Below are 19,039 nucleotides of genomic sequence, written 5' to 3'. Positions count from 1 at the left end.
CTTTAAAAAGGAAATATATGTGTTACTAAATAAACATTACAAAACAATTCATGAAATCCATTCAGTCAACTAATGGTAACATACTTGTAGTTTGTCATGGTGGTGTAAGGGGCACATATTGGAATGGCAAACAATAGTACATCTTCAGGATGTGGCTGGCCTGTCAAAGAATCAAACAGGTTTTCCTATAAAGAGCAAATAAAAACAATTACAAAAGCAGTTTATACCACTCTTTAAAAAAATGCTAAAACACTGCTGAATTAATATCTCAACATATTTACCTTTTTCTGATACACATACCATCTAAGTTGGAACAGAAGTACTTAAACTCTGCTTTGTAGTTCCAAACAATTGAAGACCAATGTTTAAATATATTCTTTACTACTTGATTTTTGCCTAGCATAGTAAGTAATGAGAATAATTTTCAAAACACCACCTATAGTTACATTTAAGAGAAAGGCAGCCCAGGATCAGTGGCTCATGCCTGTAATCCTAACACTCTGGAAGTCTGAGGCAGTGGATCGCATGAGCCTAGAAGTTCAACTCCAGCCTGGGAAACATGGAGGAACCTGTAGCTACAAAAAAATACACAAGTTAGCTGGGCATAGTGGTGGGTGCCTGTAGTCCCAGCTACTCGGGAGGCCGAGGTAGGAGGATCACTTAAGCCCAGGAGGTATAGGCTGTGGAGGGCCATGATCCTACCACTGCCCTGGGTGACAGAGACTCTGTCTCAAAAAAAAGAAAAGTGTGTGTGGGGGGGGAACTGTTGGATATTACCTGTGTTGCAGAAAACTATGGATTAAAATGATACAGTAATATATCATCATTCCTGCATGACTACACCACTGCTTCTTGACCTGGGAGGATTCTGCCCCTCAGAAGACACTGGCCAATGTCTGGAGACATTGTTTTGGTTGACACGATGAGGGATAAGAAGGAAGAGGTAGGGGCTGCACTGGCATCTAGTGGGTAAAGGCCAAGGATGTCACTAACCATTTTATAATGAGTGGGACAGACCCCACAACAAAGAATTAACCAACTCCAAATGTTAATAGTGCCAAAGTTGAGAAACCCTGGGCTTTCTCTCTTACCCATTATTAAGGAGAAATCTCAGGGCATTTTAGGGTTCTTATTTGCTGTGCTGCCTGTGAGATTGCCATTTATTTAACAATATGAGTAAACTTAGATTTAGGACAACGCTTGGTGCTGAACTATACTTGATATTTGAGTGTTTGCTATGTGCCATAAACTTTTCTAAATGCCCTTTACATATATTAGTTACCAAAACAACCCTCTCCTGGGTAGGGACATTATCCCCATTCTTCAGATGAGGAAACTCAGGCACAAAGAATATTGTTCCAAGTTTACACAGTTACATATAGCAGAGTTGGGATTAAGACCCCACAAGTTTGACTTCATAGCCTACAGTCTTGCCTTAGGTTTTTGAGTTTTAGTAAGCAGTGTTCCAAACATTCTGGGAACCAGGTGTAATCGCAGTGTTGCAGTAGGAACCCCAACATGAAATCGTACCTCATTTCCCTGTTGATCCAGATCTTGTTCTTCCTGTTCCAAACATATAAAAATAAAAAATGTCAGCTATAATGTAAAATGAAATTCCACACCATTAAGCCGTAAGGAGAAAGAAACAATGACATACCCAGACTGTCATTTCGGACCCACAGGATAGGGGCCTCAAGGTTATATTCTTCAGTATCCTAAAACTCTGAAGTGGATTCGTATGTGTTTATGTGTGTCTGCTTATTACTTAAGAAAGTACTGGCTGGGCGCGGTGGCTCAAGCCTGTAATCCCAGCACTTTGGGAGGCCGAGGCGGGCGGATCACAAGGTCAAGAGATCGAGACCATCCTGGCCAACATGGTGAAACCCTGTCTCTACTAAAAATACAAAAAATTAGCTGGGCGTGGCGGCGTGCGCCTGTAGTCCCAGCTACTCAGGAGGCTGAGGCAGGAGAATTGCCTGAACCCAGGAGGCGGAGGTTGCAGTGAGCTGAGATTGTGCCACTGCACTCCAGCCTAGTGCCTGGTGACAGAGTGAGACTCTGTCTCAAAAAAAAAAAAAAAAGTACTGTTGTTCAAGATAAGAAGGGTAGTTCTCTGAAGTAGAGGAGGAGGGAACCCAAACTTTCACATAAACTATATGGTAAAGCAGCAAAAGTTACAGGCCCAATTTAAAATGACAACTAAGATTGGTATGTTTGCCAGGAGAAAAGCAAATGGAGAATTCTGGTCAAAAGAATTTTTTTTTTTTTTTTTTTGAGACAGTCTATCACCCAATCTGGAGGGCAGTGGTACAATCTCAGCTTACAGCAACCTCCACCTTCTGGGTTCAAGTGATTCTCCTGCTGGAGCCTCCCGAGTAACTGGGATTACAGTACATGCCACCATACCCGGCTCATTTCTGTACTTTTAGTAGAGATGGGGATTTCACCATGTTGGTCAGGCTGGTCTCAAACTCCTGACCTTGTGATCCACGCATCTCAGTCTCCTAAAGTGTTGGGATTACAGGCGTGAGCCACCATGCCTGGCCAGAACTTTTATTTTTAAATATCTATTCAACAGTTTCGGATAAATTTTTCCCATATCCCGTAAAATATGCTTAATTTTGTTTGCTTATATAAGAAAAATCTATCTGGAGATAACTTCTATTGCAGTCTGTTCAGACTACTGTAACAAAATACCTTAGACTGTATAATTGATAAACAACGGAAGTTTTACTTCTTATAGTTCTGGACACTGGGAAGTCCAGCATCAAGGCACCAGCAGATTCAATGTCTGACCAGGGCTTGCCCCAAAAATGGCACCTTAGGCTAGGTGTGGTGGCTCACACCTGTAATCCCAGCACTTTGGGAGGCTGAGGTGGGAAGATCCCTTGAGCCCAGGAGTTCCAGACCAGTTTGGGCAACACAGGGAGACCCTATCTTAAAAAAAGGCACCAGCTGGGTACACTGGCTCACACCTATAATTCCAGCAGTTTGGGAGGCCGAGGCGGGCAGATCACAAGGTCAGGAGTTTGAGACCAGCCTTGCCAACATGATGAAACCTTGTCACTACTAAAAATAAAAAAATCAGCCAGACGTGGTGGCACGCCTATAGTCCCAGCTACTTGGGAGGCAGAAGAATTACTTGAACCTGGGAGGCAGAGGTTGCAGTGAGCGGAGATGGTGCCACTGCATTCCAGCCTGGGTGACAGAGCAAGACTCCATCTCAAAAAGAAAAAAAAAAAAAAAAAAAAGATGGCACTTTACTGCAGTGTCCTCACACAACAAAAGGGCACTCATCTCATTCATGACAGAAGAGCCCTCATGACTTAGTAGCTTCCTAATGGCCCAACCTCTTAATACTAACATATTGGGTAGTTGGGTTCTCATATATGAATTCTCAGGGGATACGAACATTTAGACCATAGCACCTACTCATGAAAGAGTATTAATAATTAACACCTCTAGTGAGTAACTATGAGTCTACGATTTACGGAATGTAAGAATAATGTAAAAATTTTAAGAGCCAAAATGAGTTTTAGTATTACTAAACACCACTGTTCAGCAGGGAAAAAAACAAAATAGTAATACGGAATCCCTGTAAGTATTGCCTGCACTAAACTGAGCACACAATTAACAATTCTTTTTTTTTTTTTTTTTGAGACGGAGTTTCGCTCTTGTTACCCAGGCTGGAGTGCAATGGCACCATCTCGGCTCACCGCAACCTCCGCCTCCTGGGTTCAGGCAATTCTCCTGCCTCAGCCTCCCGAGTAGCTGGGATTATAGGCACGCACCACCATGCCCAGCTAATTTTTTGTATTTTTATTAGAGACGGGGTTTCACCATGTTGACCATGGTTGGTCTCGATCTCTCGACCTCGTGATCCACCCGCCTCGGCCTCCCAAAGTGCTGGGATTACAGGCTTGAGCCACCGCGCCCGGCCGAACACACAATTATAACTCAAGTTTTAACTACATAAAAAAATACTGGTGACAGGCAGAGCGCAGTGGCTCATGCCTATAATCCCAGCATTTTGGGAGGCTGAGGTGGGCGGATCACAAGGTGAAGAGATTGAGACCATCCTGGCCAACATGGTGAAACCCTGTCTCTACTAAAAATAAAAAAATTAGCCAGGGGTGGTGGTGCACGCCTGTAGTCCCAGCTACTCAGGAGGCTGAAGCAGGAGAATCACTTGAACCCGGGAGGTGGAGGTTGCAGTGAGCTGAGATTGCACCACTGCACTCCAGCCTGGCGACAGAGCAAGACTATCTCAAAAAAAAAAAAAAAAAGAAACAAATGCTGGTGATGAAAGTAAAATTTTTAAATTCATTCTCCATTTTAAACCAAGTTATTAAAAAATAAACAGGCTGGGCATGGTAGCTCACACCTATAATCCCAACACTTTGGGAGGCCAAGGCAGGTGCATCACCTGAGATCAGGAGTTGAAGACTAGCCTAGTCAACATGGTGAAATCCCATCTCTACTAAATATATAAAAATTAGCCAGGTGTGATGGTGCATGCCTGTAATCTCAGCTACTTGAAAGGCTAAGGAAGAAAAATCACTTGAATCCAGAAGGCGGAGGTTGCAGTGAGCCCAGATTATGCCCCTGCATGCCAGCCTGGGGGACAGAGTGCCTTTAAAAAAAAAAAGTTTCTGCCAAAAAAAAATTCACCAGGCGTGGTGGCTCACAGCTGTAATCCGGCACTTCGGGAGGCTGAGGTGGGCAAATCACTTGATGTCAGGAGTTCAAGACCAGCTTGGCCAACATGGCAAAACCCCGTCTCTACTAAAAATACAAAAAAAATTAGCTGGGTGTGCTGGCACATGCCTGTAATCCCAGCTACCTGGGAGGCTGAGGCAGAAGAATTGCTCAAACCTGGGAGGTAGAGGTTGCAGTGAGCTGAGATTGCACCATTGCACTCCAGCCTGGACAAAGAAGCAAGATTCTGTCGCAAAAAGAAAAAAAAAATTCAAGATGTACACATTCATGTAAGAAGATATACTGAAGGCTGGATTGCTGTATTGTTAATAAAACAATCAGGCAATCATCTTAGCTGGAAAAATATCAACTTCTTACTGGTTTTATTACCAGAGTACTTGGCTCTTAAACGGTGTATCCATTTTCAACATTATGTAAGACAATATAGCATAGATTCCTATAGAAATGCTTAGAGAAAGTAAAAATTTATTTTCTACTCATCTTCAAGACAATCCCAATTCTGTCTTATTTTAATTCATTTCCCATAAGAATCAAAGCCTCTCCATAAAACTGATTACTTCCTAAAAGCTTTTAACAACATTTTTATCAGCTATCAATATTACCATTATCATGCTTAGATAAGATACTGCAATTTTAGTCTTTCAGGCTGTATTTTTGAGATGACATACCATTAAGAATAGGGTTAACACTTGTCTTGGTTTTAGAACTGAAAGTCCCATGTCCTGGGATCCCCAGGATGGTTAATCACCCTAATTGAGAAGCAGAAGCCCACATGTATAGTAGCCTTACCTTGTCATCATGTGGATCATCTACAGTGAAGTCTTGTAACTCATGAGTAATAACCTCAAGAAATGGACTTTCTTTCTTAATGTTGTCAGAGACCCTTTCTCCACCTCTGAGTTTCTGGGGCTGTTTCTTCACAGGTTCATCCTTTGTTTTTCCTTTCTTCCCCTTCTTCCCTTTTTCTTCTTTGTTTGAACCTGCAGACTTTAATTCATAAAGGAAACTCATTGGGTGTCATCAGTTATTTTCAATACTGTCAATAGTTTAACAAGAATGTATTGAATGCCTGTCATATGCTAAGCAGTGGACTAGATGCCCATTTGAAAAGCAAAAGAAGAAATGTTTTTAGATGTTATTTACCCCCAGCAATTTCATGATAAGTTCACGGTCTTCTTCATCCTGGTCTTTGTATTTTTCCTTCATTTTTTTCATTTTACTCTAGAAAATCAGAAGATTTTTGTTGGAAAATTCAGCAGTACAAAAATGTCAACAAACACTTAGAAAAGGTGTTACTTTATATTCTTTGCCGAAAATGCTTATTGAATAAGGCCCCATTATACTAAACAATATGAAGGCTACGAAGATGGACAACCGCAGTTCTCGTCCTCAAGGAATTTACCATAGGGTGGAGAGAAGATACACAGCGAAGTAAGGATAAATTAACACAACATAAAGAGCTGTGAGGAAGACATAAAACCGTATTGGAAAAGTCAGTCTAAAAAGGAAGAGAATAGTAATCAGTAACAGCAAGTCATCACATTTGGCTGGAGTTGGGGTATACATAGAGGAAGAAAAGGAAATAAAGCAGCAAAGCTAGGCTAGGCCCTTTTTCTAGAGGCTTTCAAGACTCTGAATTTTGTTAAATAAACCAAGGATTCTTTACCCTGATTACATACGCAAACCACTCTAAGGGTTTTAAACTATAAACATGTAGCCGGGCGCGGTGGCTCAAGCCTGTAATCCCAGCACTTTGGGAGGCCGAGGCGGGTGGATCACGAGGTCAAGAGATCGAGACCATCCTGGTCAACATGGTGAAACCCCGTCTCTACTAAAGGTGCAAAAAATTAGCTGGGCATGGTGGCGCGTGCCTGTAATCCCAGCTACTCAGGAGGCTGAGGCAGGAGAATTGCCTGAACCCAGGAGGCGGAGGTTGCGGTGAGCCGAGATCGCGCCATTGCACTCCAGCCTGGGTAACAAGAGCGAAACTCCGTCTCAAAAAAAAAAAAAAAAGCATGTAGGCTCCACTCCTAGAGATTTTTGTCTTGATTAATTGCATTAGCTGGGACCCAAATAACACATTTCTAAAGTTGTAAAGACTTCTTGGCTGGGTATGGTGGTTCACACCTGTAATCCCAATAATTTGGGAGGCTGAGAGGGGGGGTGGATCATGGGGTCAGGAGTTCAAGACCGGCTTGGCGAACATGGTGAAACCCTGTCTCTACTAAAAATACAAAAATTAGCTGGGCACGGTGACAGGTACCTGTAATCCCAGCTACATGGGAGGCTGAAGCAGGAGGCGGCAAAGGTTGCAGTGAACCAAGATCATGCCATTGTACTCCAGCCTGGGTGACAGGGTGAGGCTCTGTCTCAAATTTTAAAAAAAGTCTTCTTTAAAGAGGACACAAACACCGTAAGAGAAAGGAGTGATAAATCAGACTTCATTAGAATTTTAAAATGCTACTCATCAAAAAACATTATTACAGAAGTGAAACAAAGCAAGCCCCAAAGTGTGAAAAGCACTTACAATAATACATATATCCAAGAAAGGACTTGTATTCAGGATTACAGAGAACTTTTAGACATCAACTAGAAAGACAGGACAAACCAATTTTTTAAATAGTCACTTCAAAAAGAGGATATACAAAGATCTACTAAACATGAGAAAGTGTTCAATATCATTAGTCATCAAGGGGATGAAATAAAAGCCAAATGAGGTATCAGATGTATCACACTTTAATGACTGAAAAAAGAAAACCAGACAATACCAAGTGTTACTAAGGATGGGGAGGAACTGGGACTCACACACTGCTTGATGGGAAATTAATACAAGTGCTCTAGAAAACTGATTGGCAGTATCTAATAAAGCCAAATATAACATGTATGCCACAGCCCAGCAAATTCCACTCATAGGTATATAAACAGAAATGCATACTTGTGGATCCAAAAGTTACGTGGTGGCCGGGCACAGTGGCTCACGCCTGTAATCTAAACACTTTGGGAGGTCAGCCAGGTGCATAACCTGAGGTCAGGAGTTCAAGACCAGCCTAACCAGTATGGTGAAAGCCCCGTCTCTAACAAAAATACAAAAAAAATTAGCCGGGCTGGTGGTGCATGCCTGTAATTCCAGCTTCTTGGGAGGCTGAAGCATGAGAATCACTTTAACCCAGGAGACAGAGGTTGCAGTGAGCCAAGATCGTGCTGTTACACGCCAGCCTGGGAAACAAGAGTGAAACTCTCTCAAAAAACAAACAAGTCACGTGGGGATATTCTTAGAAAGCGGCACGTATGAGCCTTCTGGGATGTTGGAAAGATTCCAAGTATCTGGATCTGGGTGGCGGTTTCACAGATGTGGGTGCTTATGAAAATTCACTGAGCCAAAAACTTAAGATCTATGCATTTTACTATTATGTACACTGTACCTCAAAAAAATTGAGAAAAAAATTAATATTGTTACCAATAAACTAGACTGAGAAATGGAAAACCTGATGAGAACAGAATTTCTTAGAAAATACAACTTTGGAAAGCCCACTTCAAAAAAAAATCCCAGAAAACCCGAATAAACCTAAACTCATTAAAGAAATTAAAATTAGTACTTAAAAACCTCCTCACAATAGCTGGGCACGGTAGCACACCTTGTGGTCCCAGCTACGAGGGAAGCTGAGGTGGGAGGAATCGCTGGAGCCCAGGAGGTCAAAGCTGCAGTGAGCCAAGATCACGACATCCCAGCCTGGGCAACAAAGTGAGGCCCAGTCTAAAATTAAAAAAAAAAAAAAAAGGTCTCACAAAACCCAAAACATTAGGTCTAGTTTTATAAGCAAATGCTATCCAGCTCCAAGGAACAATCTCCATTTTTTTCTTGACAGTATTGCTCTGTTGCCCAGGCTGGAGTATAGCACGTAACCTTGGCTCACTGCAACCTCTGCCTCCCAGGCTCAAGTCATTTTCCTTCCTCAGCCTCCTGAGAAGCGGGGACCTATAGGCGCGAGCCACCACACCTGGCTAATTTTTATATTTTTAGTACAGACGGGGTTTCACCATGTTGGCCAGGCTGGTCTCAAACTCTTGACCTCAGGTGATCCACCCGTCTCAGTCTCCTAAAGAGCTGGGATTACAGGCATGAGCCACTGTGCCTGGCCACAATCTCCGTATCATACAAAGTTCTAGAGAGCAGAAAAAGAGGAAAAGGACCTCAACTGACTTTATGAAACTGGTATAATGTATACCCAAAAACCAGGCAGAGAAAGTATGAGAAATTAGAGGCCAATTAATAGATTTTTCTCAAGTTTAAATACCATATTGACTGATTAATCAAGAAAAAAATGCAATAGGCTGGGCATGGTGGCTCCTGCCTGTAATTCTAGCATTTTCAGAGGCCAAAGTGGGAGGATAATTTGACCCTAGGAGTTAAAGACCAGCCTGGGCAAATAACAAGATCCCATCTCTACAAATAATAAAAATAAAAATTAGCCAGGCATGGTGGCACAAGCCTGTGATCTCAGCTGTTTGGGAAATTGAGGTAGAAAGATTGTTTAGGCCCAGGAGATTGAGGCTGCAGTGGGCCATAACCATACCAATGCATTCCAGCCTGGACAACAGAGTGAGACCTTGTCTTGAAAAAAAAAAAAAAAAAAAAGAATGCAATTGATACAGAAAAACCATTCAGTAACATTTAACTCATCATTAAAAATAACTTTCAGGCTGGGCATGGTGGCTCATGGCTGTAATCCCAGCACTTTGGGAGGCTGAGGCGGGCAGGTCACCTGAGGTCAGAAGTTTGAGACCAGCCCAGTCAACATGGTAAAACCCATCTCTACTAAAAATACAAAAATTAGCGAGGTGTGCTAGTGAGCGCCTATAATCCCAGCTACTCAGGAGGCTGAGGCTGGAAAATTGCTTGAACCTGGGAGGAGGAGGTTGCAGTGAGCCAAGATTGCACCATTACACTTCAGCCTGGGTGACAGAGTGAGACTCCGTCGCAAACAAACAAACAAACAAACAAAATTTGCAAAAAAGTATCCTCCAACTCACAGGAAACATCCCACAATGATAAAGTCTTAGGTTTAAACAGTTCCTTTAATGGAATTAACAAAGATACACACTATTACTACTTCCATGAAACACTACAGTTTTGCTTTTCAGTCACTGCAAAAAACATGGGAAAAATAAAGGTATTAGGACTAGAAGAAAAGCCGTAATTTGCAGACAATATGACTGCCTACAGATGAAGTATAAAAATTAGCAAGTGCTCTATAAATATGTCCATTACTAGACTAATATGAAAGCTGTCTTCCCATGTACCAGCAACTAACAATTAGGAAATTAAAGTTTTAAAAATAGGTGGGGTGGCCAGGCGCGTGGCTTACGGCTGTAATCCCAGCACTTTGGGAGGCCAAGGCGGGCGTATCACAAGCTCAGAAGACTAACACAGTGAAATTAGCCGGGCGTGGTTGCACGCACCAGTAGTCCCAGCTACTCGGGAAGCTGTGGCAGAATTGCTTGAACCATGGAGGTAGAGGCTGCCGTGAGCCGAGATCTCCCTACGACACTCGAGCCTGGCAACAGCGCGAGACTCCGTCTCAGGGAAAAAAAAAAAGAGGAATTGCTGAGTCGAAACGGCAGAAGTGCTGTTATAACTTTTGACGGGAATTCCCATGTTGTACACTCAAACATTTACTGAATGACTGACGTGGTACCTATTAATTTGACGAGCAAAAAAAAATCCCCAGGTTTACACGGCATTTCTTCCATCACCTTTTTTTTTTTTTCCAGATTTGTCATTTGTTTTTCAATTTTGTTGATAGTTCTTTTCTTTCTCCACCTGGAATTTACTGTGGTACTGTTTTCACATGGTTAGCCATCATTTTGAATATTTCATATCTTCTTAAATGATCTGTAATTTTATCACATGCTAAAATGTTAAGTATCAGGTAGAGATCCAGTGTCTAGATTTTATTGTCTTACTTTTCTGTCTAGCTACTCCCATGTTAATAACATACTGTTGCAAAAATTCTAGCATTAAATATTTTACTACCTCATAGGGAAATCAATCACCCAGGCTGGAATACAGTGGCGTGATCTTGACTCACTGCAATCTCTGCCTCCCGGGTTCAAGCAATTCTTCGGCCTTAACCACCTGAGTGGCTGGGAGTACAGGCATGTACCACTATGCCTGGCTGATTTTTGTACTTTTTTTCTTTGTTTTTTCTTTTATCATGAAGAGACATAAATCAATTTTTGTAGTTTTAGTAGAGATGGGGTTTTACCATGTTGGCTAGGCTGGTCTTGAACTCCTGGCCTCAAGTGATCCACCCACCTTGGCCTCCCAAAGTGCTAGGATTACAGCCATGAGTCACTACGCCCGCTGCTACAGCATTTTGCAGAGTGTATTATGTTGTAACCAGACATGATGGCTAACACACCTCTTGTCCCAGCACTTCAGGAGGGTGAGGCAGGAAGATCACTTGAGTCTGGGAGTTTGAGACCAGCCTGGACAATATAGACCCCACCTCTACAAAAAAATTTAAAAATTTAGCGAATTTTTATTAGTTAATTTTTTAATAGCATGCACCGGTGTCGTCTCAGCTACCTTGAAGACTGACAGGGGAAGATCACTGGAGGCCAGGAGTTAAGGCTGCTGCTGTGAGCCTCGAGTGCGCCACTGCATTCTGACGTGAGCTAGAGAGCAAGACTCCATCTTGGGGGAGTTGGGGGAGGGGAGGAAGTGTGGAAAAAGCATGTTCTATCACAAGTACTTCTTTCTTCATCATCCACCTTTAGTAAAATATGTAAGAACCTTAACCAAAATCACATTGATAACTGAAAAATTGTTGAGCTAAATTCTCAATAAATATCAGCTCTGCAACTTAAGTAGTGGGGAGACTTTGACAAACCATAATCTACTATTTCTCTTTGAGATAAAATGAGAGTTTCTGGGCAGATGTTCTTAAAAGTCTAAAGAACTTTTAATGGTGATCTCTATGTTCCCTAAATGCTGTATTTACTCAATTAATTTTTACTCAAAGGAAATCACACAGGATTATTTTTTGGCTTACATTTCCTATTTCACTTCAACTTTAAAACACTAAAAAGAACCTCACAACTTCACTGTGAGCCATATAGATCATTCTGAAGTTTACCTTTTGTCCTCGTTTCATTGGCTGCACAGCTGTAACATTCTTGCTTGTGTTCTGATGAGTTTCAACGTGCACAGTAATTTCTTTTTCTTTGTCCTTTCCCTCTAGCACTTCTAAATCTCCTGAGTCACTTGGAAGTTTTTTCTTTTTCATTTCCCTAAATAAAAATGATAGCAAAACATCTTTCTTACAATTTCAAATTCTTAGTGCCCTAAAAAAGTTGTATAGGAAAGGGCACATATATAATACATAAGCAATCATGGTTTCTGCTTGATAATCACCATGTAAGAAGATGCTCAAAATCATCGCATAGGAAAAAGATAAAAATTTTTCTTCTCTCATGAATTTATCTTTCTTTCCAACATCCAAGGTCAACTTATCGTCACCCCGACTCATCCTTACTCACTAGGCACATTTAGCCCCTGAATACCTTGATGGCCTCGCACTGGGATGGGTAGTCTTTTTATCAAGATAGTCTTGGCAGGTCTTAGGCATTCAATAAAACATTTGTTGACTGGTTGGTTGACTAAATGAATTAAAAATTACACAGATGGCCGGGCGTGGTGGCTCAAGCCTGTAATCCCAGCACTTTGGGAGGCCGAGGCAGGTGGATCACGAGGTCGAGAGATCGAGACCATCCTGGTCAACATGGTGAAACCCCGTCTCTACTAAAAATACAAAAAAGTAGCTGGGCATGGTGGCGCGTGCCTGTAATCCCAGCTACTTAGGAGGCTGAGGCAGGAGAATTGCCTGAACCCAGGAGGCGGAGGTTGCGGTGAGCCGAGATAGCGCCATTGCACTCCAGCCTGGGTAACAAGAGCGAAACTCCGTCTCAAAAAAAAAAAAAAAAAAAATTACACAGATGAAGAAGAAAGGGTAAATTTTATTACTGTGATATTTTTCTTTCTTTTCCCAATGCCAACACCTTAGTCCAGGTCTTCATTACATCCCACCCAGACTTCCTCCAGCATCTACATCAGGCGGCCCCCTCAGGCCATTTATCCGGTCCCCCTCCGCACTTCAGGAAGAGGCACCTCTTTCATTGGTCATTTTCACTGACCAGTGAGAGGAGCACAGTATGTGGCGGCCCTCCAACGGTCTGAGGGACAGTGAACTGGCCCCCTGTGTAAAAAGTTTGGGGACGCCTGATCTACATAATCTGAACAAGATGGAGCTTGTGCCACCATGCCCAGTTAATTTTGTATATTTAGTAGATAATGGGGTTTCAACATGTTGGTCAGGCTGGTCTGAAACTCCTGATCTCATGTGATCCATTCACCTCAGCCTCCCTAAGTGCTGGAATTACAGGCATGAGCCACCACATCTGGCCATTAACTTCTATATTAATCTTCCTTGTTTGCCTATGTCACATTCTCTTCCTATCACTTTAAAGGGTAGAGTCCAAAATCCTTAGCATTTTTTTTTTTTGAGACGGAGTTTCGCTCTTGTTACCCAGGCTGGAGTGCAATGGCCCGATCTCGGCTCACCGCAACCTCCGCCTCCTGCATTAAGGCAGTTCTCCTGCCTCAGCCTCCTGAGTAGCTGGGATTACAGGCACGCGCCACCATGCCCAGCTAATTTTTTTTTTGTATTTTTAGTAGAGACGGGGTTTCACCATGTTGACCAGTATGGTCTCGATCTCTCGACCTCGTGATCCACCCGCCTCAGCCTCCCAAAGTGCTGGGAATACAGGCTTGAGCCACCGCGCCCGGCCGATCCTTAGCTTTTAAGGACTCCGCTTTTAGTCCAAATTTACTTCTCCAATCATATCATCTACCATTTAATAAACTTTCTCTTCCTTCCAACTCAGTCTGTTTATCATTTCCCTAAAGCAATATGCATGTTATCCCAAAGAAGCACTCCCCTTTGTTAATGCTAATTCTCCTTGGAGTCTTCTCTTTTGTTTATCTAACTGCTAACATATCTTTCAAGGTGTATACTTCTGATGTTATTTCCCCAAACACCTGAACTCACAGCACTCTCTTACTCTTGAACTACTTTATCACTTTCAGATACCATTTGCATATTTATGACTACTTCCTGAATCCAGGAGTCCAAACTTAGGAGGCCGAGGCGGGCGGATCAAGGTCATGGGATCAAGACCATCCTGGCTAACACAGTGAAACCCCATCACTACTAAAAATATTAAAAATCAGCCCAGTGTGGTGATACACGGCTGTAGTCCCAGCTACTTGGGAGGCTGAGGCAGGAGAGTTGCTTGAACCCAGGAGACAGAGTTTGCAGAAAGCTGAGATCACGAGATTGTACTCCAGCCTGGGTGACAGAGTGAGACTCTTGTCTAAAAAAAACCTTTCCTAATTTCAGATATTCCTATTTATTCCTGCCAATATTATCCTAGAACCAGTTCTATGTAATACACTGCAATCATTTTTGTACATGTTTATATAATAAAAGGTCTTATTACAGCAAGTCCTCAAATACCGTCATTTCATTCAACATCATTTTGTTACAACTTTGATAAGAACAAAACTTATTCCTGGCCACAGCCACTGTCTGTGCAGAATTTACATATTCTCCCCATGTCTGTGAGTTTTCACCAGGTACTCAGGTTTTCTCTCCCATCCCAAAATGCACATGTTAGGTTAACTGGCATTTTTCATGCCAGGTGATTTCTAAATTATCCCAGCATGAGTGACTGCAGGTGTACATGCCCTGCAATGAAATGACCTCCTATTCAGGGTTGGTTCTGGCCTTTTGCCCTGATCTGCCAGGACAGGCTCTGGCCACCAATGATCCTTAACATAAGCAGTTGAAAAACAAATGAATGAATGAATATAAATGACAATCAAAAATTCATAAAGTAAACACAGTCCTACAAATGTACAATAAACAATGTAGTATGAAAGTGTTTTTAATGAATCTACCATATTTGTTACTGTTTTTGAACCTCAAGGTGGTAGGAGGTCCTCTACAACTTTCACTTTGCAAACAGTCCTTGATTTAATCCACTACCACTACAACTGCCATCACTCATTGATTCACCAAAAACTGGGTAAACAATTATCTTGCTTGCTTTTATTAATCTTCCTTAAATGTACGTATAGTTTACATTTACTTCAATGTTTAATATTAGAAGGGTTTTTGGTCTTTATTTAGAAGTTTGGCGATGGTTTTGTGACGAAAAATATGCCGGTGGAACTTAACTCCGGTTTATATCAATTAGCCTATGGCAAAATGGGCTTCATTATACTTTGTTTCCCTTAAAGCCCAAGTTTCCAAGAACCTACTGAAAATGTTAAGTGAAGGCCAGGCATGATGGCTCATGCCTGTAATCCCACCACTTTGGGCGGCCAAGGTGGGAGGATCACTTGAGCTGAGGAGTTCAAGACCAGCCTCGGCAGCATGATGAAACCCCAGCTCTACAAAATAATATAAAAATTTTTGTAGTGGCACGCGCCTGTATTCCCAGCTACTCAGGATGCTCAAGCAGGAGACTGCCTGAGCCTGGGAGTTTGAGGCTGTAGTCATGACTGTGCCACTGCACTCCAGCCAGGGCAACAGAACGAGACCCTGTCTCAAAAGACAAAAAAGAAAGAAAGAAAACGTTAAGTGAGGACTACTCTACTAGATCTATTTCCCTGATTATAGTGACAGATTAGGGTCCTTAAACAGAAAAATGTATCAGAGCTTAATATTAAAAACTAAAAATTGGTGGTAAATCTTGGTAAATTTACTGAAGGAAGTCTTTAAACAGCTAAGTAATCTGTGATAGCTAAGCTGTCAATTAAAAAAAAAAACAAAACGTGCTTTTTAGTTAGGTAAGACAGATATGTTTACCTTCTTTCCTTGGCTGACAAATGTCTCCGGCTCTGTGATTTACTGTCACTCTGTTAAAACAAAGTAACAGGCAAATGCAAACAACACTGCTATTAATTTTTTTAAAAGTAAAATTAAAAAGTAGAAAAGTATTCATTGAGAAAAGGATATTCTTCATAAAAATGTGAAAACAGCTTACAGAATTAGAAGATTCCTCTTTTGAAGCCAACTTCTGGAGGGACCTATGAAACAGAAGGGAGTCGCTATAAGCCTCTAAAAAGCATTCATTTACAAGGTCCCAAAACATTTCTACATCATATTTTTAAATACTGGCAATCCAACAAATTTTCAAATTTGTAAAGTTAGAAAAACATACAATCAAATTGCTCCTCTCTCCACACTTCCATATATATTTTAAAATAGGAGACATGCATTGAAAATTTACTGTCAGGCACTATCAGAAGGTATACATGCATAAAATTGTCACCAAATCCTATGAAAGGGATACCGTTCTGTTTTCACCAAGAAGGAAACGGAAGCTTACACACGAAGTAACTTCCCCACGACAAACCCTAAGACGAAATACTGATCTGTCTGACTCCTAGGCTGTTCTGAATTACCCCATTAATAATGCATTTATAACTATGGACTATTCACCTGATGATCTGTGAGACATTATATTGACTAAAACACATTTCTTTGATGGAATTGCCTTTATGTTTTTAGCATTTATAACCATTTACTTGTTTATATTTGGATCTAGTTTGGCCACTTTATATTCACTGTATTTTTCTACCACGGTTCTGGGAATTTCTTTGCAGAGACCCAATCAAATGGTGAAAAAGTAATAAGACAATGGAGGGTAAAAGTACTGATGTCACTTTTGGTATTATCTTTGTAAGGATTACCTCATCATCATTCTCAGCTTACACAATAATACCTAAAATTAGATTTTAAATTACCTTTGAGGCTGAAGGTGAGACAAGTCAATAGTAGTATCAGGATAATTTAATGTCTCTTCCCCTTCATCCTTCATTTCACCAACAAGATCCTGATCTTTTCTAACCTCTTCATATTCTCCTTCATCTTCAGAGCTTTCTTCCTGAATGAGTTCCTCATTTAGTTCATCTCTACCACTCTGAACAGTGATATCCTCTTGGTCAACCTGAGTCATGAGTTCTACGTCTACAGGAGTAGTTTCATGTTCCTCTTTATCCTCCTCACTGCTAGTGTCACCTCCATCTGTGGAATTACCATAAGGAAAGTCAGTGTGGGACTACCAACCAAGCCAGGTGATTTCCTGAAAACTTCATAAAAATATTCCATTGACTGTCTCTCCCATATTTCTCCAGAAGATCACCAGAAAAATGCCTGATCATTCCCAAAGGGTACTCTTAGACAAAAGAATAGCCTGTATCATGAATAGGTTGAATTAAATGGTCTCCAAGATCCTTTACCACAGAAATTTCTTTGGACACTGCTACCCTTTCAACAAGGAAAACCACAACTTTGCCTTAGTTGGATATTTCCAAAAAGCAAGACAGTAAAATCAGTTGTGTAACTGTTGCTTTTATAATTTGCACAAGAAAACTTAAATACATGTTATATAACTCACACATAGCAGGTGCTCATTCTTTTGCAAAATGAACACTGTCTAATAGTAGTGTTCACCTGCACTACCGCTTCACCTGCAAAATGAAATGCCACCACTCATCTGAAAAGGGTGGTTGTGAGAATAAAAAATAATGCAAATAAGGCACTTTATATAATCCCAGGGACACGGTGAGCCTCAATCAATGGAATCTTGCAGAACAACAGTAATAGTAAATGAAACAATGCGTATTACCTGTAAAAAGGAATGACCTTAGGAGAGAGAATAACTACAAAAGTAGCTTAGAGAGAGTATTTTGCCTCGTTCCCTTAGGTAGGCCGGTAAATTTATTCCAGCAACTATAATTGCTCTCTACATAAAACAAATATTTTATTAAATCAAGCCAAATTCTCATATGAGAAACTGCACTTGTTATAAATTCATCTATCACTTTTAATTCCTAAATCCAAAAGTAAATGCTAATCCACATTTACCCAAGTCTATCTTTGTTAAACAGTTTTATGCATTATCCATTAAACACTGAAGTTTCACTATATAAACATAAAGTATGTTAGTATGGATCCAATTACTTTTTTTTTTTTTTTTTTTGAGACAGGGTCTCATTCTGTTGCCCAGGTTAGAGTGCAGTAGCAGTAGTGAAACTAGGCTCACTGTAACCTCTGTCTCCCAGGTACAAGCAATCCTCCCACCCCAGTCTCTTGAATAGCTGGGACTACAGGTGCTCACAACGCCTGGCTGATTTTTTTTTTTGTAGAGATGGAGTTTTGCCATGTTGCCAAGGCTGATGTCAAACTCCTGAGCTGAGCTCAAGCAATCCACCTGCCTTGGCTTCCCAAAGAGCTGAAATTACAGGCATGAGCCACAATGCCCGGCCCAATAAATAATTTTAAATTCACTAGAATAAGTATATTTAGCATTTCCAAAAACAAAATTCAGTAAAATTGACAGCAAGTACTTTGAGTTTTGGGAGATTTTTTGATATTTAGATTATCCCAAAAGAGACATAATCTAAGGATTTAGAAGCAAAACTAAGTAACAAAAAATATCACAAGCTAATTTCTTAAAATATATAAACTACCTAATTGTTCCATTTCTTCTGATATGAGTTCACTTGTGCAACTTGCCAGTGTCTCCATGTCTTCATCCTGTACTCTGACTTTTCGCTCACCCCGATGTCTCCAAACACAAGACTCATCTACCTAAAGAAATAGTTATTTTTCAGTTATGGAGCTTTAGATAAGACTAATGAAAATCAGAAAAAAAATAGATAAATAACCAAGAAGCTGAAGAGTACCTTAAAAAGGAAGCTAAACCCCATCATTAGATATGAAGGAGGAAGAAAATTCTTTTTTCCTACAAAAGATAAAGTACATAGATACTTTAAAAATCAATTTTCTCCAGGTTTTGCTTGCAAAACAAAAAAAAATTAGTGTCAGATGACATTAAATAGTCATATCCATTTTGTCTTTTACTATGTCATGAATAACATTTCCCATTTATACAATTGGGCCCTATGTACAGGGAACAGTTATTAAGAAGAAAAAAAATACATGCTTGGTCTAATATTTTCTGGTTTAGTCAGACCCTGAATATTCTATTTTCAGAAATAAGTTTGGACTATACTTTCTTACCCTTATAACTAAACTCTGTGAAAGTGCATTCCCCTCAATAAAAATATATATAAAGAAGATATGACAAATAGTCAACTTGCCACATCATGGCAAGAATTTCCTTACTTCATAACAGACTTCATATAGGAAAACTGGGTAATTAGTTTCTGTTCTGAGAGTATTTG

At 40.7% G+C, this 19,039-nt stretch overlaps 1 protein-coding gene across 11 annotated transcripts in view; it reads right to left on the bottom strand.

Moving 5' to 3' along the window:
* NEMF (nuclear export mediator factor) overlaps positions 1 to 19,039 on the bottom strand; it is a 79,527-nt gene that overhangs the window by 1,153 nt on the left and 59,335 nt on the right. For 10 of the 11 annotated variants that reach the window (XM_074393976.1, XM_074393973.1, XM_074393974.1 and 7 more), the window contains 10 exons: positions 18,539 to 18,597; positions 18,323 to 18,443; positions 16,595 to 16,874; positions 15,832 to 15,874; positions 15,654 to 15,703; positions 11,859 to 12,012; positions 5,863 to 5,940; positions 5,509 to 5,706; positions 1,531 to 1,563; positions 85 to 185 (listed from right to left, as the gene is read on the bottom strand). In XM_074393976.1, the coding sequence (XP_074250077.1) occupies positions 85 to 185; positions 1,531 to 1,563; positions 5,509 to 5,706; positions 5,863 to 5,940; positions 11,859 to 12,012; positions 15,654 to 15,703; positions 15,832 to 15,874; positions 16,595 to 16,874; positions 18,323 to 18,443; positions 18,539 to 18,597 (1,117 nt within the window). Of the gene's footprint in view, positions 1 to 84; positions 186 to 1,530; positions 1,564 to 5,508; positions 5,707 to 5,862; positions 5,941 to 9,339; positions 10,613 to 11,858; positions 12,013 to 15,653; positions 15,704 to 15,831; positions 15,875 to 16,594; positions 16,875 to 18,322; positions 18,444 to 18,538; positions 18,598 to 19,039 lie in introns of those variants that run through there. The other variant, XM_074393982.1, reaches the window with a different exon arrangement.

Source organism: Saimiri boliviensis, chromosome 2, assembly GCF_048565385.1.
Source record: "Saimiri boliviensis isolate mSaiBol1 chromosome 2, mSaiBol1.pri, whole genome shotgun sequence".
Classification (NCBI taxonomy): domain Eukaryota; kingdom Metazoa; phylum Chordata; class Mammalia; order Primates; family Cebidae; genus Saimiri; species Saimiri boliviensis.
This window is presented reverse-complemented; position numbering and strand designations above follow the sequence as displayed.